General features: G+C 36.5%; 1 protein-coding gene across 4 annotated transcripts in view; it reads right to left on the bottom strand.

The window, feature by feature from the left end:
- Positions 1-897: 897 nt before the first annotated feature.
- Positions 898-18,252, bottom strand: part of DCLK2 (doublecortin like kinase 2) — a 94,129-nt gene continuing 76,774 nt past the window's right edge. For 2 of the 4 annotated variants that reach the window (XR_007507802.1, XR_007507803.1), the window contains 9 exons: positions 17,794-17,913; positions 15,857-16,003; positions 13,522-13,655; positions 12,115-12,192; positions 10,428-10,524; positions 8,412-8,492; positions 7,118-7,234; positions 5,963-6,045; positions 2,189-2,317 (listed from right to left, as the gene is read on the bottom strand). Coding sequence is in view for 2 of the 4 variants with exons in the window: in XM_049815178.1 (XP_049671135.1) it covers positions 2,096-2,317; positions 7,118-7,234; positions 8,412-8,492; positions 10,428-10,524; positions 12,115-12,192; positions 13,522-13,655; positions 15,857-16,003; positions 17,794-17,913 (996 nt within the window). In the remaining 2 variants the exon portion in view is untranslated. Of the gene's footprint in view, positions 2,318-5,962; positions 6,046-7,117; positions 7,235-8,411; positions 8,493-10,427; positions 10,525-12,114; positions 12,193-13,521; positions 13,656-15,856; positions 16,004-17,793; positions 17,914-18,252 lie in introns of all 4 variants that reach the window. The other 2 variants (XM_049815178.1, XM_049815179.1) reach the window with 1 other exon arrangement.

Below are 18,252 nucleotides of genomic sequence, written 5' to 3'. Positions count from 1 at the left end.
TAATAGTTTAGAACTGGCAGCTGTTGACAAGGCAAACCTTTCACATATGCATCAGGTTTTGTGGAACACAATTTTGTTAGATATCTCTGGTAATCCATGACAGTTTTTTCTTCATAAAATAAGTATCTAGGCCTTGCACAGCTGAATAGCCATCCTCTTATAAAAACCAGAACTGAACCCAGCATTCATCACTTTGTTGTTGCTCCCTCTTTACTAATCTCCCAATTCAGTAGTCTGTCACTGTCTTCTCTGTTGGGGGCTCCCTTTCCTTGCTGTAGATGGGTGGTTAGCCTGCTCCATCTGAAATTACACATCCTTTCTTTAGCTTAGTCTAAGACTTGTTACAGAATTTACCAACTGCACACAAGGTTACCTAAGACTCTTGCTAGTTTCTGTTCTGAGTAAGGCTAGAGTGTTATCTTCATATTTTTACACTGTACCAAAATAGAAATGTACGCGATTTTATACAACAGCCGTTCCCATACTCTCCAACTACCTTGAACTTACTGTAGTGAACTTGTAACAAAGTTAATTCACAATGACTGGTTGTAGGCCAAACTTTTTATCATCGTTTAAGACACATAATATGTTTTCATACCTTTACTACCCTTTTTTTGCCAAGATGCTTTACATCCTTCAGCTGTACCATGACCTTGTTATCAGCTGGCACTTTCTGATCTTTAATTGCCTCTTCAAAAGGTAAACCACTCATGTTCAGTCATGTATTACCTACGTCTTCCATAGGAGTCAATGAACTTTAAAAGGTTATGGGAATCCCTCAGACTAATTTTATGAAATCTTTTTGGTAGGTATCTAACTGTTCAATCTCTCCACAGGGAATAAGACAACATTTTCACTGACAAAATAACGGAGTTCTCAAAGAAATTAATGACTTTTTTTTTTTAATGAAGAAAGTTTATTGCAGGTCTTTCTTTTACAATTCTAGTAGAAAGTATAGCTAAGAAAGAAAATGAACTATGACCAATTTGTAAGAACGAGCAAAGGAAAAGCATAAGCTGAATACATACTATATTGAACTAAGCATTATGGTAAAGATAAAACCTCATCTATCTTGTGACTGCAGATTAAGGATAGCTGCTCCCCAATCCTTGTTTCCAGTGCCTGCACCAGGTGAATAGGGGGATAGCACTGACAAACCTCTGATAGCTATTGATGGCAGCTATTTATAGTAGCTCCTCTATCAGCTCACCCTAGAACTAGGAACTGCTCCATTCATCCTAGCTTAGATAACATGCAGCAGGCTTTCCATTCACAGGTCCAAAGCAATTTTATTTTATCTAATAGGTAGTCTGACCCTGGAGAAAAGTGTGGATGGGACACTTGTGGTTAGGGTAGAAAATGGCTAGAACAAAAAGGCTTCCTTGACTCCAGTCTTCATTACAAATAAATGTCCAGTGCTCATGTTTACATCCCAAGTCACTTTATTTAAATTCATATTTTCTAAACACTACCCTGCAGCCTGCAAGTCAGATAACAAACTTGATGCAAAAACAACCATCCTTCCCTCTATTGCCAATGTTTATCTCATAATATTTTACAGTTAGTCCACTAAAAATTTTTTTGTGAAAATTTGCCTCTTCACATTTAGTAGAAACTTGGCTAAAAATAGAGGCATTGGAATAGAAGGTAAATGTAAGTTTTCTTCCCTTATCTTCCTCTCCCACTTTTCTGAGAATCCTCATCAGAAGAACAGAACAGGGCCTGCTTGTAAAGGTGAGGCCAGGTAACTGTTCATCATCTCACTGTTCATATAAAAATATGGTTAGCTACACTGTACGTTAGTCTGTTTAGAGCCCAAGGCTGTGTGAAGTGCAGTTAATTAAACTAACACAGATAACTTAAAAATCATCTAACATTGCCACAGTCTTTCCCCTACTGCTGTTCTCAAGACAAGGGCAAAGAGCACTCAAAGCACATCTTCACTCACCCACTATTAGAAGATCAGTCTCCCATGACAAAGCCTGCCTTGGGCTCGCCACGAGAGGGTGCACGCAAACTGAAAACTGTCATGTGAAATGAAGAGAAATTGTGGCGAGAGTGCAGGGAGCTTCAGTTGGGTTTGGCTTCATCAGTCCTACGCACCAGGCTGATCCCCAGCAAACTCGGGAGATACTGAGGCAGGGAGTGTGGGGGATCTGAGTGGCTCAGAAGCAGCAGGGAAGAGGGTCTTGGACTCAGCCACACGAGGATCATCAGCTGCAGCAGTAATTGCAGAAATTTTCTCCATTCCAGCTCTACCAGAGTCCTGACAGCGCTTGCTGCAGAAAATCTGACTTTCTTTATCTAGAGCTGTGTTCTAAAAACAAACAAAAAAACCCCAAGGCAAAATATGAAAAGAGCAGTTAAATCAAAACCCTGTCTTAACTTAAGCGTTAAAACAATCTACAAGACATTAAGTGCATGCATTAGAGCCAGAAAAAAAGGAGAAATACAATTAGAAATCTTATGTATAATTAATTGTAGTGTTTTGTGGTGTTGAATTTGGAAAACATAAGGAAAACTCATCTTCCAGACATATGTTTGCCATGATGCTGTGAGTTTAAAATTTTGTCTTGCAAGTCTGATGTGGAAAAAAAAAAAAAAAAAAAAAAAAGACTAGTGGTTATCATACAGCAGGAACTCTTCATACTAGCTATTAGCAAAATTTATGTATCTGTGTTTTTGCAGACACAAGGAATCACATGATGCTTAGTGAAAGCTTAATTAATACCTTTTTCTGTAATGAACCACATGGTACAGAAATGTATCTGTTTGTGAAGATGACAGATGAAAACCTAATGATTTTTTCCTATATTAAAGGGTTTACTTTTCTGCTTATTGTTGAGAGTAGGCAAATGACCTCTTATGAAGCTGACACAGTAGCAAAAAATGTATCATTTCTGAATACTATACTTAAAAATTAGTTTACTGGAGAAGAAAGTAGCAGGTTAGAATGAAAACTGAGAACTCTGTAGTGCAGTAGGTGGATTATCTGCAGTATGCGGTGTGTCTGCTGAAGCTGACAACTTTCATACCCTCTGAAGGATACTGCAAGTTATATTAAACAACAGTGCAATGTTTAATTGCTAGTGGAATGTCTAAAGTGACCTAGAGATAAATCTAGTAGTCCTGTGTCAAAAATATATGTCAAAATTGCTTTCTAAGACTTGGAAGGACAGCGCAATTGGTCTTGTTTCATAGTTAGAAGGCTGATACTGATCGTTATAAATCCATATACTTCCTGGCTTAACTATTTACTTTATGGAAGATCTTCAAGTACGAGTGGTAATACAGATTAAGTTCTTTGTAGTTTATTCAGTTATGTACAGTGGTGCAAGGTACACGGGTCATGTACATCTTGGGCTTTCTACAGTAATCCACAAATGTGTGACACTTGAACCGAGGAGCAGAGCACAAATACATGTTTCACCTTTGTGGCACCCCCTGCATATGTATGTGTAAACAATATACAAGACTGTTATGTGGAATTTCATATTTTGAGCTGGGATGTGGTAATTGTAAAGTAAGGTCGGGTGCTTTGCCTTTTCTTTAGCAATTTTTTCTTTTGATTGCTCAGGAGGACTTGCTTTACTACTGTGAAAATTTCTATGTATTCTTAGTGGAGTTTGTCTAATACACTTCACTAAAATATGTGGGTTTAGATACCGAAATAATTTTCTGATACAAGTTAAATTTAGCATGTATTTTTTTTCAGATGTGGTTTATTGCATCAAAGTCATCAAAGACAGCAGAAATAAGGTACTTATCCTCTTCTTTCCAAACTGATCATATAGCTTGGTAGTGAAAACTTATTTCATTATGAGGTACCTGAATTCAAATTTTTCTTTTACCTGACATGGCAAAGAGAACTGGACTAGTAGCTCCGATTTCTCAAATAGAGGAGTTCTAGAATTTGTAGGCGGGTTGTTCTGGAACAAGATGGTGTTCTGTCATACAGATGGTGGGTTGTTCTGGAATCAGCCTCACTCAGACTCTTCTACTGAAACTATTTTATTCTCTATAATGATATGGCTGTGTGCTGGGGCAGGGGAGGTAGTAAGCAGCCTCATGATACCCCTCCTCCCCCAGTTCCCAAAAAGAAAAGTTTTAAGTATTTTGAATTTAGGGTGTTTTGGGTTTTGGTGCTGGTTTTTTTTTTTTTGGTTTGGGGTTTTTGTTTTGTTTTTTTTTAATTGAGTTACAACATTAGCCTACATGCATACAGGTACAAGGAGAAAATTCAGTAGTACACAATTGAATTCTCTGCTACTACTAATCAACTCTGCAAATGGGGCATGCAGGGAAATGACTAGCTGAACTGTATCTAGGCTTTTGAGATTAGCTATGATGTGCAGGAGTTTTCTCATTATCAAAGTAGCTGTTATGCTGGCAGGATTACATTTCCTCTTGCTTGCTGGAAAAAGAGTTGTGAATAAAAAGGTATCTGCTATTCCAGTGGCAGGATAAGTTATTTAAAAGGGAAAGGAAATGCTTTCAGTTCATGCTGATGGTGATTTCTCCTGTCCTGTCTTCACAGCAGCCTTTGATATTTGTCACACCTTGCACATAGCAATACATACCTATGTAATGCAATTTAGGATTTATTTTTTTTTAAAGATTGAAGAGGAGGCTTAATTTTACTGTTGCTAAGAATGTTTTTTATTAATGTAGGGCTGATTGCCTTCTGACTAGCCCTGTGATACCATAAAGGCTGAAGTGATAATTAAAATTTTTATTTTAAATTGAAACAATGTTTATTTCAGTGGTTTTGGTTTTTTTGGTTCTGTCTTCATAGATTTCCATCTATTTCTAATTGCTTTTGGATATTGTAACATACAGACATGCACAAAATTACTCCCAGGGGAATATGTCTGAGGAAGTCAAAAATAGCTAGTTATATCAGTGTTTCCTTAGGATATTTCAAATATACATCACTTAACATGGAAAACTTTTTTGTAAGTGTTTAAAAGATTTTCCTTTACTGTTTTTGTGTGGCTGTAAAGCTCGCTCTTTCCACTTCAGACTGGCTGAGTTATTTCTCCTTTCTTCTTGTTAAAAATGGAGAACATATATTTTTTTGTGCAGCAGAACAAAGCATCGCAGTTAGTACGTACCATTGCCTTGGACCTACTCAGAGGAAAGCAATGCAGGCATTGGGAAAGGAGGAAGAAGGAGGGAAGCAAGGGACAGAAACTAGACTTACTTTAAGCAGAACCAACACAATTGCAACAAATTTAGATTTACAGAACAGTTTAAAATTGACAAAAAAAAAAATGGTAATGAATTAATAGCAACATGCTTTTAGGGGCAGAAAGAGTCTCCTGTGCAAGAACACTGAAGTAGGTATGTGCAGTTTTACTTATCTGCCACATGATGGTATTATCTGCATTGGCCAGATGACAATATTTGAATGAAGTGATGCTAAAAGGGATTCCATTAAATATGCAGATGGACTGATATAGCAATGCACTGCAATACATGAGAATTACAATACTGTGCTTGTCTGAATCTGAATGTTTTTAAGCAATGAGTGCTAGTACAAGTGAAGGACTCAACATGAAGATAACTAAATTTCAATGCTCTAGATAAACCAGGGCAAGAATAACAAATTGGGGGCTTAACCCTCATTAGATTACAGTGTTTTGAACAAGAAATTACTTTTCCCTTCAGCAATAACTGGGAGCTGCTTTCAGAAATAATTATGCATTTACATCCTTCCATACCTGTTAGAAGAAAATAAGGCAGGAAAAGGGAAAATGAAAAGTTTTAACAAGGTGCACTTCCCTGGCTGAAGGAATGTCAGTAGCTAACAGAATCAGAAAAAAACCCACATCAATAAGAAGCCAGAAGCTACGCTGTGTCAGAGATCTGAGACAGGCTTAAGTGGCATGCAAGTTGGAGAGGGGCTGAGAGTTAGAATTAAAATTAAGATTGCTCTTATTACATATAGTACATTTTATACCAGTTTTCAGCTTCAGGCTTATCCATAGTCTCAACAGTATAAAGAATGAAGCTCTGAAGTCCCTCTCAAACTGTCAAGTCAAACTGTCAAATGAAATGTAGACAACAGCATGAACCTGAAATCCATTTTCTGACTTCTCTCATTTTTATTTTTATGTTACCACTTTTCCTACATTTAAATCTTTGGCCTATTTAATTCCACATAAAAGTATTTGCAAAAGCATGTATGTATGCAGAAACATTATTTAAATTTACCTACTTTCAGATGATTAAAACAATTCTTTGTTAATAGAAGTGGGGTGGACTTTGAGAGTAATTAATACTAATGGGGAGGGGTGGAAATCACTGTTATGTTACTTTCATATTTTTTTTTTAGTAACTGAAGATACTCTTTGTGCTCAGTGTCCATCATTGCATTACACAAGAATGGACCACAATAAGAACAGAATAGCAGTTCAATCTCTATAGCAGTTGCATCTTCTCTGCAAATGTGACTGGTCAATTACAAGTGCAGTTCTGAGTACTGGTAGCAGTAAACTCCATTTCTTCTACCATGATTCACACATCTGCCTTCTGGAATTACTATTTATGTTAAGTTCAACTATAGGTCACAGGGTTCCTTTGTATGCTTTGAAGAAAGTTCCCCATGAGGGAACAGAAAAAACATAGAAGGGGTTAGATTGGGACAAAATTAATGTGGTAAACATTCAATAGTATGAAGAAAGTTTCTGAAATGGAGTCTGGTTTCCCAGCAAGCATTGTGTTGAACAACAGTATGCTCAAGACCAAGTAATACTTGGTTGGGCACAGGGAAAGAGACTACTTAATTAACTAGGTGGTCAGTATGATAAAAAATTACAGTTTTTATAATGAAAGATTTCAAATCGTTAATAAGCTTCATTTCAACATAAAACTACTTAGTGTTTACATGTTTCTGTTTGAAAGCTTGTTTTTATAGCTTAGCTAGCACACTGTGATAGACTTGGTTGCTCTCAAGCGATGATAAGACACTCCACACTATACATAAATAAAGACTAGAATTAGAGACTATTCTAGCTTTGCTTTTGCTATTCTTGCACCACACATGCCCATAGAGCACTGTTAGGAAAATACGCAAAGTATGATATCAATGTATAAAAATGTTCATTTTTCTTACCATGATGACAGAAACCCCAGCAGATGTGTTATTTTGCTTAGGTAGGGTGTTATTAAAGTGCTGCTTCAGTTTACCTGTTACTTCAGCTTGCATATTATTCTCCTGGGAAGCATCATCCTGTATAAGAATAAACACAATATTCAAGTTAGGAAAAAAACCAAAAATATGTTTGAATGTAACTGAGTAAACCAGATTTTTTTCTATTATCCTCAGATACTTCCTGCTTTTTAATGTGAAGTAAGCGTTCAGACAGGCAGCCCAAAAGTGAATGCACTCTGCTACATAAGATGCAGTTCAAATGGGTTAAGACAAATTACAGAGGAAAGGAACGTAGCAACGACTGTTTTATGTATGAACTTCTGTTTCTTAAAATGCCATGTGACACTGTATGCTTTCAGACCATTGATTTGTCCCACAATTATAAGCTGCAAGTTTGATTCGACCATGTTAAAAATAAAAAGCATATTTGTCATTTGGCTTTCTTTTAAATCAGCATTTTAAATGGTTCATCACATCCTAAGTGTGGCAACATTATACAGTACCATAAATATATTTGAGAGGAGCTGTTATGCATAGAAACACTCATTATAGCTGTCTTCTCTTGTTTGAGGGAAATCCACAGATCATATTCAGTCCCTCTTTTAAAATGTGTGTGTAAATAAACATTGACTATGTACATGTAAATCTAGTATTTATTAATAATGAACTGATTTTAAATCAATAAGCAATGCACTTTGGTGTTCCCCACTGCTGCTGCCCAAAAAGATGAAGGACCTGGCAGCCATCAGCTTAGTGCCTATGTTAAATTAGATATTTTATTTGCTAATTTTATTTGTCTTAGGAAGCTTGAAGTGCTTCAAGAAACATGACATCATACTTTAAGTAGCATTGCAGCAAGTAAGATGCCAACATGCACAACAGTGCTTCCACATACACATTTTTGAGATGACTATTTTCTAGGTTGAAAGTGAAATAACAAAAAAGATGACCAAGTCACACATCTGCCTGTTGTGTTATGTTTAAGCAGGGTTGTAGCAACCCCCAGCACCTTCTAATTGCATTCAGCAAGTGATACCCTCACTATTCTTTCAGAGCACAGAAGCTAACATGCTGTTTTTGCTGAAGCTACCTTCAGACTCTTGCTGTTCTCTTTTACGTGGAAATGGGACTAGTGGTTCAATGAACATAAATAGGCATAGTAGAAGTGTATTGCTGCTTCTGAAAACTACACTTTAATGGATAGATTTACAGATTTAAGATTGAATTAGAGACAAGTAAAATGTAATTTACTCACTGACACCCAGGGATGGCTTAGGATCTGTGCTGCTGTATATCGGGCTTCTGCATTCACATGTAACATCAGGCTAATTAACTCCTTTATTAAAAAAAAAAAAGGGAGGGGGGGAAGAGAAGAGTTTAAGGACAGTGGGCAAGGATATTACAATGGAAAACACTGTTGCACCAAGTTCTTCTCACTGGAATTTTCTTGCTACCTGTGTGAAAGAAAAAACAGCTTACACTGATGCCAGAACCGGTGTCTTCAGCGGAATAAAAACTTTGCCCTTTAGGTTTAAGAGTATGCTGGACAGCATATTTCATATCAACTTCCTTACTGTATTCATGTTTCACAGAGTCTTTTGAAACCAGATGAAAAGGAAATGTTAAAAAAAAAAATCAGCTATAATGTTCCAGTTTGTTCTCTATATATTCATGCAGGTGACCAAAATGAAAACAAACCTGGGACAGATGAGATCCACTATGGGCAAAGTACATGCACATAGTAACAGTACATAAAGAGGCAAGAAGTAACAGTACATAAAGAGTACATCAGAGGCAAGAAGCTGCATCTGAAATTCAAGAAACTGCTGAAATTATTTGAAAACTATGTTCTGTTCTGTGTTGCTCCAGAAGAATAAAAGACATTTAACTCATTTCATCAGCTAAGGATCACCTGGTATAGAAAAAAGCAGATGAATAGAAAGAGAAAAATGCTTAATTCCACTAATTATACACTTAATCTCAAAAGATTTGGTATTGTGGCTTTCATCGTATTTTAGAGGCACTAGAGCAGATGTCTTTAGCTTTATCAAACACTTCCGTGGGCCTTCCGTTAATGTTGCCTACAGATATGATAAACCTGAAGAGGTCATTGATACAAAGCAGTCAGTAAAATAATTTAAAAAACCCCACACAAACCAAAACAAACCAAAAACCCAAACAAACTTTCATCAGTTCTTTATTCATTCAAGTCTTTTCTTATGCAACTAACAACTAGTTTATTGGTGTAATTCCTGGTTCTACGAGCCTATTAAGACAAATATGTCCCCCTCCCAAATGAACAACTTCATGTACTTGGAGCCAAATCCTCCCTCGAAAAACTTTCATAGCTTCCAAATTGTCAGTCTTCATATTCTTATCAAGAGTATTTCAAGAAGATTGTTCATCACTTCAGTTTTGGGAAATGGCTTCTTCAGGCAGATAGTAACATACCTAAGTGAGAGGTTTCCCAACCAGCCAAGTTATTTAGTCTGTGTAAGTCTGAAGTGAAAAGTCACCTTTAGTACCAAGATCGACGGCCTTGTTTTTTCAGAATGCATGTCTGGAAGAGCATGAGATGATTGGGGCTTGGGAAATGTTGGCAAATGGATAAAGAGCCATTGGGAAATGCAGAAAAAAATGCAACTTCTCATTGGCTTTATAACAAATAATCTCCACTTGCTAATTAGAGTCCTCAGATATCATTCAGAGTACGTTACTGAATTAGCTTGAGAAGTGGGGCTTAAAAGGTGGAACCTTTATCCTGCAGACAATCATTTTAAACACAAAAGGCAATGATAACATAAGAACTATTAGCAATGGCAAATCAAGCTGGCTGCATCTTTTGAAAAGAAGTTCTAATAACTGGCTCAAGTAAAATAGGAACAAATTATGTCAATTGCATTCAGTCCACAAAACAATAATTTTTCTTTTTTAGAAGAGATAGGAGGGAAAAATTCAGAGACACTTATTTTACAGCTGAAGCACTGAACCTGGTATAATAGTCCATCATTAAGTAAACTGAATAGCATGTGATGTTCACTGAATGCAATTGGCATTCTGCCACACTTACTTACTCAGACAGTAACATGATGGCTGGCCTGCAAAACCTGAGCTTTCATCAAGCACTGTTAAGCTAGCTAACTAAAAAGGCACAGCAGCTAGAAGTGGGTAAGAGTCTGTTCTGAATGTTCTATTCTGCCTTTCCAACAGAGCACAGTCTTTTCAGTGGCTTGTCAGAAACACTATTTCAGGCTGAAAAACATATCAGTACCTTTGCTGAATCAGTGATGTTATCCCAGTAGGGAGAAGGAAATTCCAGCTTCCCAACAAGTATCTGATCAAAGAGGTCTTCCTGAAGGTTGTTTTCACTGTAGAACAGCAGTAATGAAAAAGATAATGAGAAATTAGTCAATTTGTCATGTGAAATTTTAACTTGATTTGGGGAAGGAACAGAAATTATGTTATATCAACTACTATAAATGCATAATTTGCAAGTTCATACAGTGGCAGCACTTCTGAGGTGTTTGCCATAGTTACGCTGTCAGGAGCGATGAGAACAGAAAAACTAATATATTGAGGTGAAAAATATGTATTGAGGTGAACGGAATTCCACTGGAAAAGGGACTGCATATCTAACATACAGGAACAGGAAAGGTAGTTAAAAAATAAGTCACTTGCAGCCTAGTTCTAAAGGACTTGCTACAGAAAGCATATGATAGGGGGAAGAAGTGTAGAGAAATGAGCCTCTTCTGTTAAACTATCATCACAACAGGAGAATTTTCAAAATCCAAAGAGGAAATATGGAAAACACAATACATTTAGTTTACTGAATATTGTATTCAATATCAGGCTACTGATATTGGAAGAATAACTACTTTTGTATCAAACCCATGGTATCGTGAATATTCAGGGACCAACGGCAGTGGGTTTTTTGGTTTTTAACTTCTCTTAGTTACCCCTAGCCACTTTGAACATCCACCCAACCTATTTCTGTAATGAACAATTTACCTCTTGGCTTGGTTTTGCAATAAGTATTTATTAACCTTGGTTAAGACCCGATTCTAATAGCATGGTATGGATATTCTCCATGCCCAGCCCCCAAACTCTATTTGAAGCAATTGCTATTTTTTTGTAGAATATATCTTTCAAAACACGTTTTCAGTTTTAAACATGAACTAACCGTGTGCAAAACCCAAATACCTAAACTAAATGATAATTTTTTCCATTGACAATTGTTTATATTGTATTCTTTACAAAATAGTCTTATTCAGTCTGGTGATTTTTAGTTACAAACTAAGTATTTTGCTGTAAAAAATGGACAAACAGACTGCGCACAAAAAACTTATAAGTTAAGAGGAGAATTCCCTATTAAAATGTGCCAATTCCCTCTCATTCCCTGGCAAAAAAATTGCTGAGGCACAAAGCATATCCATTTGATTTTTAGTAGAACACATACATATTGTGACACTGAGTAGCAAGATTCATGTTTGCAAACTCCATCGCTCATGTGACACTTATCAAAAAGATTAACAAGGCTAAAAATGCAACATAAGGAAATTCTTCCCTTCACCTCAGTTTTGCCGTTAGCCTTCACCCTCAACACTACAAACCAGTAAGCTGCTGTGTCCAAACAGAAACACTAGAGGGCAAAGTATACACGTTCATTGAACTGCTATACACGTAGCAGACAAAAGGAAAAGAAACTGCCCTCACACCACCATATCCCTCTACACAGCAGTAAACCAGTCGCTCCCTTAGAAAAATAAGTAAAATTGATCCCAAAACCGACAAAAGGAACATGTGAAAACAATTTCAAAAAAGAAAAAAAGGGTAAAGAAAATGTGTCTATCTGATCAATTTTTTCCCCCCAGATGCCTTCTTCAGGGAGATAGGTAAGACTCGCTTAGAAAGAACTTGGTTCTTTACTATTTTTCCCTTTGACATACAGGAATACTCACCTGCGAAATGGTGGAAATCCACATAACAGTATGTATGTGATCACACCTGCAGCCCAGATATCCACCTTTAAGCCATATCTAAGAAAACAAGACTGTGTTACTTGTGCTGGATTAAAAAAGTCATTCCAATCAAATGATTACATTTACATGAATATATATTGTTACATGTATATATATTGAATATATATATATGTTCTAAGTTACTTGCTGATGATGTGGAAATGTATTTTATACCTAAGCATCATTTTACTTAGCATCCTTCACAGTCTTTTGGAAACCATGACAACATCATTTTTCATTGATTCCTCCCCACCCCTGCATAAGCCTCAAGGCTCTCCAGGGTCTTCTGAATATACCCAGATTCAATTCACCATCAAGGTTTCCCAATCCAGAATCACTAATGATAAAAGACAAGGATGTGCTTTCTCAGTTCCCATATTGGAGTAACTATCTCTAAGGTTATCATATGTTGCTAAGCAACAAGAAAGATACCAATTCTCCAGTCTCTTGAGTGAGTAACAGAGGGAAAAAGAACTGCACTTTTCTTCTAAAGCACAGAAATTAAAACACTAGAGGTCAAAAAGAGGCCTTTCCTATTCTTTTCTATCCAGTAGATTCAGTCTGTCAAGACCTAAAACATGCAGATGAAGTGCCCTTTGATGTTTGAGCTCACTGCAGCTGTGAAATATTTGTCCATATGACAAATGCACTGAACAATGCTTGAAACAATACAACAAACCTCCCTCCATTATGAAGACCAAATTCAGAATGGTCACAGCTATGTCAAGAGTCAGCTAGCATGGAACGGATGTCTAATAGGTCTAAAAGGAAAGATGACTTGTGAAATTCTACCATTTTACTGAATTTTTTTGTATTTATACAACCATGTGTTAAATTCAGGAAAATGGGGTTGTTTAATTAAACCAACAGTTATCAAATAGCATGTGTCACCCAAACAGGATCACTTGAATCAACGTGATCTGATTAGACCTGCTCTGAGAACAGGTTTAGACTAGGTGACCTCTAGAGTCTCTTCCAATATAAAATATTCCGTTTCTAACAAACATGACCACTGTGTTTTGCTTGTCTGTTCTGCCCCAGGCAGCTGCCACAGCTGGTACAATGGGCTCGGAATAGTGACGTGAGGCAGGGAACACAAGCCAAGAAACTCTACTGTGCCAGCGCTGATCCTAGGGAGATGGTAAGGAGACAAAGGTGAATGCTGGGAGCAGGGTGAGCAAGGAAGCTGGCCTCTTCAAGGAACTGAATGATGTCTGTTTTCTCATAGATGGTTTGGTTACAAAAATATGGAGGACTATCCTATTAGAGCATTCTAGTTCTTACAACAGTTAGGAGCTACCTGCCAAAAATAACTGGTTACAAGACCTATGTCTTAGTCATCCTCACCCTGTCTCTGCAATGATTTCTGGAGCCACATATGTGGGTGTACCACAGACGGTATATAAAGGTCCTTCAACCACAGTTGCCAGTCCAAAGTCTCCTAACTTCAAAGACTTGGTTCCATCTGGATATTCACATACCTAGAATCAGCAAAATAAAAACAGAATGAGGAGGAGATCTGCATTTTTTAGATGCTTTAATTTGTTTGGAAAATAATAATCATTGCACTAAGAAAATAGGAAAAAGAGGTAACTTCCACAGCCCTGTAGGGAAAGAAGAGAAAAACGGTATGACCATTGGTTGCCACAGTGTGGCTGGAGCTAGTGTTCAACCGAGCTGTCTGATAGCTATGTAGGTCAGACCATGATATAGCCTCAAGCAACTAGAGGGGGAAAAGAAAACCCAATCCTAGAATGCTGAGAAGTTTTAAATATATTAAGAAACATATAATACTATGCTTCCATTTGATGAGTTTAAAATGGGATTGGCAGCTACAGATTTGTTTAACGTCTCTCACTAACTTAGCATAAATTTAGTTAGCGTCTTGGATATTCCCTAAGCTTAGTCTAGGCAAGTTCAGTACAAGAGTGAGAAATCTGACTGAGAAATGTTTAGGTTTCTGTGCAGATCCAAGTGGATCTTACCAAAAGCCCCATAAAGAATCTAGCACATCTTGTTCTGAGCCATTTTGTTGATGAAAGAAGCTAAATTTTTAACAGAAACAAAAGTGTTATATGACAGTGATAGCAAGAGTAAATCAAACCAGACGAACACCAAAGGAAACATCCCTAATAAATTAATCTGTTTTGTTCTTACAGTAAAATGTTTATGTCAACATGATTTCAATGGGATCTAGTTTCTAGAATGTAGCACTCCAGAATGGCTGAATTTATTTGGTTTCCTCAAACAACTGAATACTGCCAAGGCAGCAATACCTTCCTTCATTCCCATGTGTAATTCATATAATTAATGGAAACACTTGTTCTCCTTGATGTAACACCTTCATATCTGCTATTACTCTTAGTGTTTGTATTTTTAAATGCATGGCTAGTGAAGACAATGTAATTCAGACAGCTGGATGACCCTATGCAAAAGAACTAACTACTTGCAATTATAGGTAGCAACTGACAGGAATTATTTGCATTCAATACCAGTATGTTATCTTAACATTCTACCACTGTCAATCACAGTGAATAAGATTTGCATTTCTTTAGGCTTTCTAGGCAGAAAGGACATTTGTGCCTATTTATAATTAATTCAATCACTAATGAGAGCTTAAAATTTCTTTGGACTGTCTGTGTTTGAAGATGCACCTACTAGTAGTATGTAAGACTTCCACCTTCATTTTCTTTCTCTTAAATGCCATGTTGATGTGACTACATTTTCCAGGAGAAGCCCTGCTTCCTTTTGCTAAACAATCTAATTTATTTGAGGGCTTATTTAAATTGCTGAACACTGTCAGTAGAATTTAGTTGAGAAAGAATTGACTATTAATTGGAAAATATTTTCAGCTTATAGCCCTATCCTTGTAATAGTTCAAAATCCAGCCTGGGATAAGCCATGACTCCTACTCTAGATGCAAGCTCATTAAACAGGATTGAGAAATGCCTACCAAGTGTGGATGAAAGCTACTAGCATTCCTGACTACAGTAGCTCAGGCAGGGGACATTATGGCCCTGTTTGTTCAGTGCACAACATGTAATGTCTAATACCCAATATGTAATATGTAAGTATAACCTCTGTGTATAAGCAAGATAGCACACTGTTCCCATTCTGTAAACTGTAGTCTAAGCAGTTCCCAAAGCAGACTTCATGGTAATTCTTGTCAACACAGTTATTTTATGTCTCTGCTGAAAACAAAAGTAGTCAGTCCCCTAGGACAAAATAAATGTATGTACAGAGTTAATTCATGGCTAGAATAGTGGTAAATCACCAGAAAGATGCTCCTACTATGACAGTGAAAGAAAAAGAAAAAAAAATTGCTTGATAACCATATGATCATTCAAAGAAATGGCACTCAGCCCACCTTTTCTCCCACTTGCAAACTATAATAAATAATTCATTGACATAGCTTTAAAATTCATTGTTTTGTGAGACAATACTCCTGCTTATCCAAATGGCAGCCAATCAAAATGTAAATAAAGATAGGTCTAAGGACAGGTTTGAGCACAGCTCACTTGGGTTATGGTGATTGCTATCTCATGGCAGATTTATTTCATACATACTTACTCTAAATTAATATTCCTGCTGTTCTCTGCTCAGCTCCTTGACATTTATATACAAGCATTTGCATTAATGAGAACAAAGTAAGAGAAAATATTAGAAAATAAATGGGACATACCAGGAGATTTTCTGGCTTGATGTCTCTGTGCACAATGTTGAGACCATGAAGGTATTTCAGTGCACTGGCTAGATTGTAAACCATTGCACTCCCATCTCGCTCTGTGTATTTTGTAGAAGAAGTGATAGCATCGAATAGATCTCCTCCCTAAAGTAATGGAAAGATAATAGATCACTACATGAAAAATAACTAAGATTACTGTATTTCATAAAAAAGCTATGTAAAATCTTCCTGTACAAAAGGCATGCTCAAATGCTCGTTAAACAGTAAAAAAATTATTTTGCTGAAAGATTATCTTGTCACGAAGACACCAGACTGGGACTTGGGTCATCTGCATTAAATTCTCAACTGTACTCCAGGCTTCTGGTGTCTGAGTTTGGGCAAATACAGCTCTTCTCTGTCTTGATTTCATTCTGTTGATCTTCCTATCTTTGATCATTCATTTATATTACCTACAGGTACAGGCATACAGTTTCCCTTTTCTTCATCTAATCAATATAATACCTTTACATAGCAAAAACCAGCCCTGATTTTGAGAAAAGCCTAAAGTAATGTAAATTAGACTAATAATAAAAAGCTTAATGTAAAAAATATTCAGCAATTGTAATGAACTGCAAATTGGAATTTCTGTAGATATTGCAGAAATATCAAATAAATATAGCTGAAGAGGACAAACAGCATAAGCATGATCTTTTCCAACCTAAATGATTTTATGATTCTATGACACACCTATAGTGCAGAACCTACAGGTGATTTCTGAATGTGCCAGTTGTGCAGTCTGATTATAGACGCTCTATTCCTCTTAGAATACATAACAATATGTAAGTGTGTTACTGATGCAGCATTTCCAGTCATTGACACAAATTTTATGTGGGTGTCCCTATGATGGTTACCCTGGATACATCTGTAGGAGTGATCTGTCTGAGCTGTGGGTGGCATTCCAAGCATTTCAATACGCATGGAAGAGAGGCAGCAATTCAGGAAATACAGGCCAAGATGGTGGTGTATTAAAATATCAAAAAAATAGTGTCTTAAAACCAAAAAAGCTTCTACTATATAAAAATAACTTCTAGCAAGGAAGAGACATGGATAGGCTACAGAAATTATGAATTCAACAACTACAGACTTTCTTCAGAGTTTCCCAGTCTGGCAACCATTCTAGAAGGGACTCTTGAATCTAGCAATGTTTCAGACAGAAATAAAAAGTCATGATGATGATATATATTAATTGTATCTGACATGCCAATCAAGCTCATATACTGTGTTGCTGAGTATGTACAGAACACAGACAAGAGAGTGCATGACTGAAACTTGATGCAACTTGTGTTTTTGGCTCACAAGGTGACAGCAAAATGAAGATTTTTGTTTTCTCTGTACATGTATGAAAGTAGCATCTATTTTCTGGTGTATTGGAAATAAGATGAGTGAATGTTTGATATAAGCAAAACAGGTGAGATTTTTTGAGTTTTAATTTTGCTGGACCATAAACACTTGAGTTTAAACTATTTGTTATATCTATTGTCTACTAAGATAAATTAATTTAAAAGGATTTGTTTCTTTAAAGCAAATTATTAAATAAAGATATTAGTGAAATAAATGCAGGTGTTCTGTCAGTAAATGCATATTACTATTACCCCCACATATTGTAAACATGATATAAAAACCATTATCCACTTCTCTCTATACTGCACATATTGCAAAATTACCTCAGATCTGTGTAAGTAGTCTAATTACAACTGACGAGATGTAAATTCCATTAATATAACTGAGGGACAAGAGTATTTGCATGATTAAAAATGCAGGTTGCCACTGAAATCTTATCTCAGTTATCACCGATTATGTCTCCCAAGATTTTAAAGTTCCTAGATACTTCTCAATTTCACACCATTACAGAGAATTTAAAAAAAAAAAAAAAAAAAAAGTCTCCTTAGTCTTACCTTGACCAGTTCCATCACCAGGTAGAGTTCTGTTGGGGTGTCCATTTCCTCTATAAGCATAATGATATTTGGATGCTTCACTCGACGCAGAATAGACACTTCGTTCTCAATCAGGTGTTCCTATACAGAAAAGAGGACCGAAGTTTATCTGAATAGACGTGAAACTGCCAATTCATTTTTCCTTTGATCAGATGACCACTGATCATTTGATCAGTGATCACCCTTTTTGCTGTTTAATTTATGTAGTAGAGGGTTGTTGTCAGATGCTGGTTTTTAACTTGCATTTTAGCCCAACTGTACTTCATCATTGACCATGTTTAATTTAAAATACCATATTTCATACACATAACCAATGAGATAGCTCTGAAAAAAGACCCCAGAACATGACAGCAAATCAGGAAGTGCAGATTATATTCTTATGTGGGTATTATGAGGTAAAATTAAGTTCAGAATCCCACC

The sequence above is a fragment of the Accipiter gentilis genome, chromosome 12, assembly GCF_929443795.1.
Source record: "Accipiter gentilis chromosome 12, bAccGen1.1, whole genome shotgun sequence".
Lineage (NCBI taxonomy): Eukaryota > Metazoa > Chordata > Aves > Accipitriformes > Accipitridae > Astur > Astur gentilis.
The sequence above is the reverse complement of the archived record's forward strand: the minus strand, read 5'-3'. Positions and strand labels throughout refer to the sequence as shown.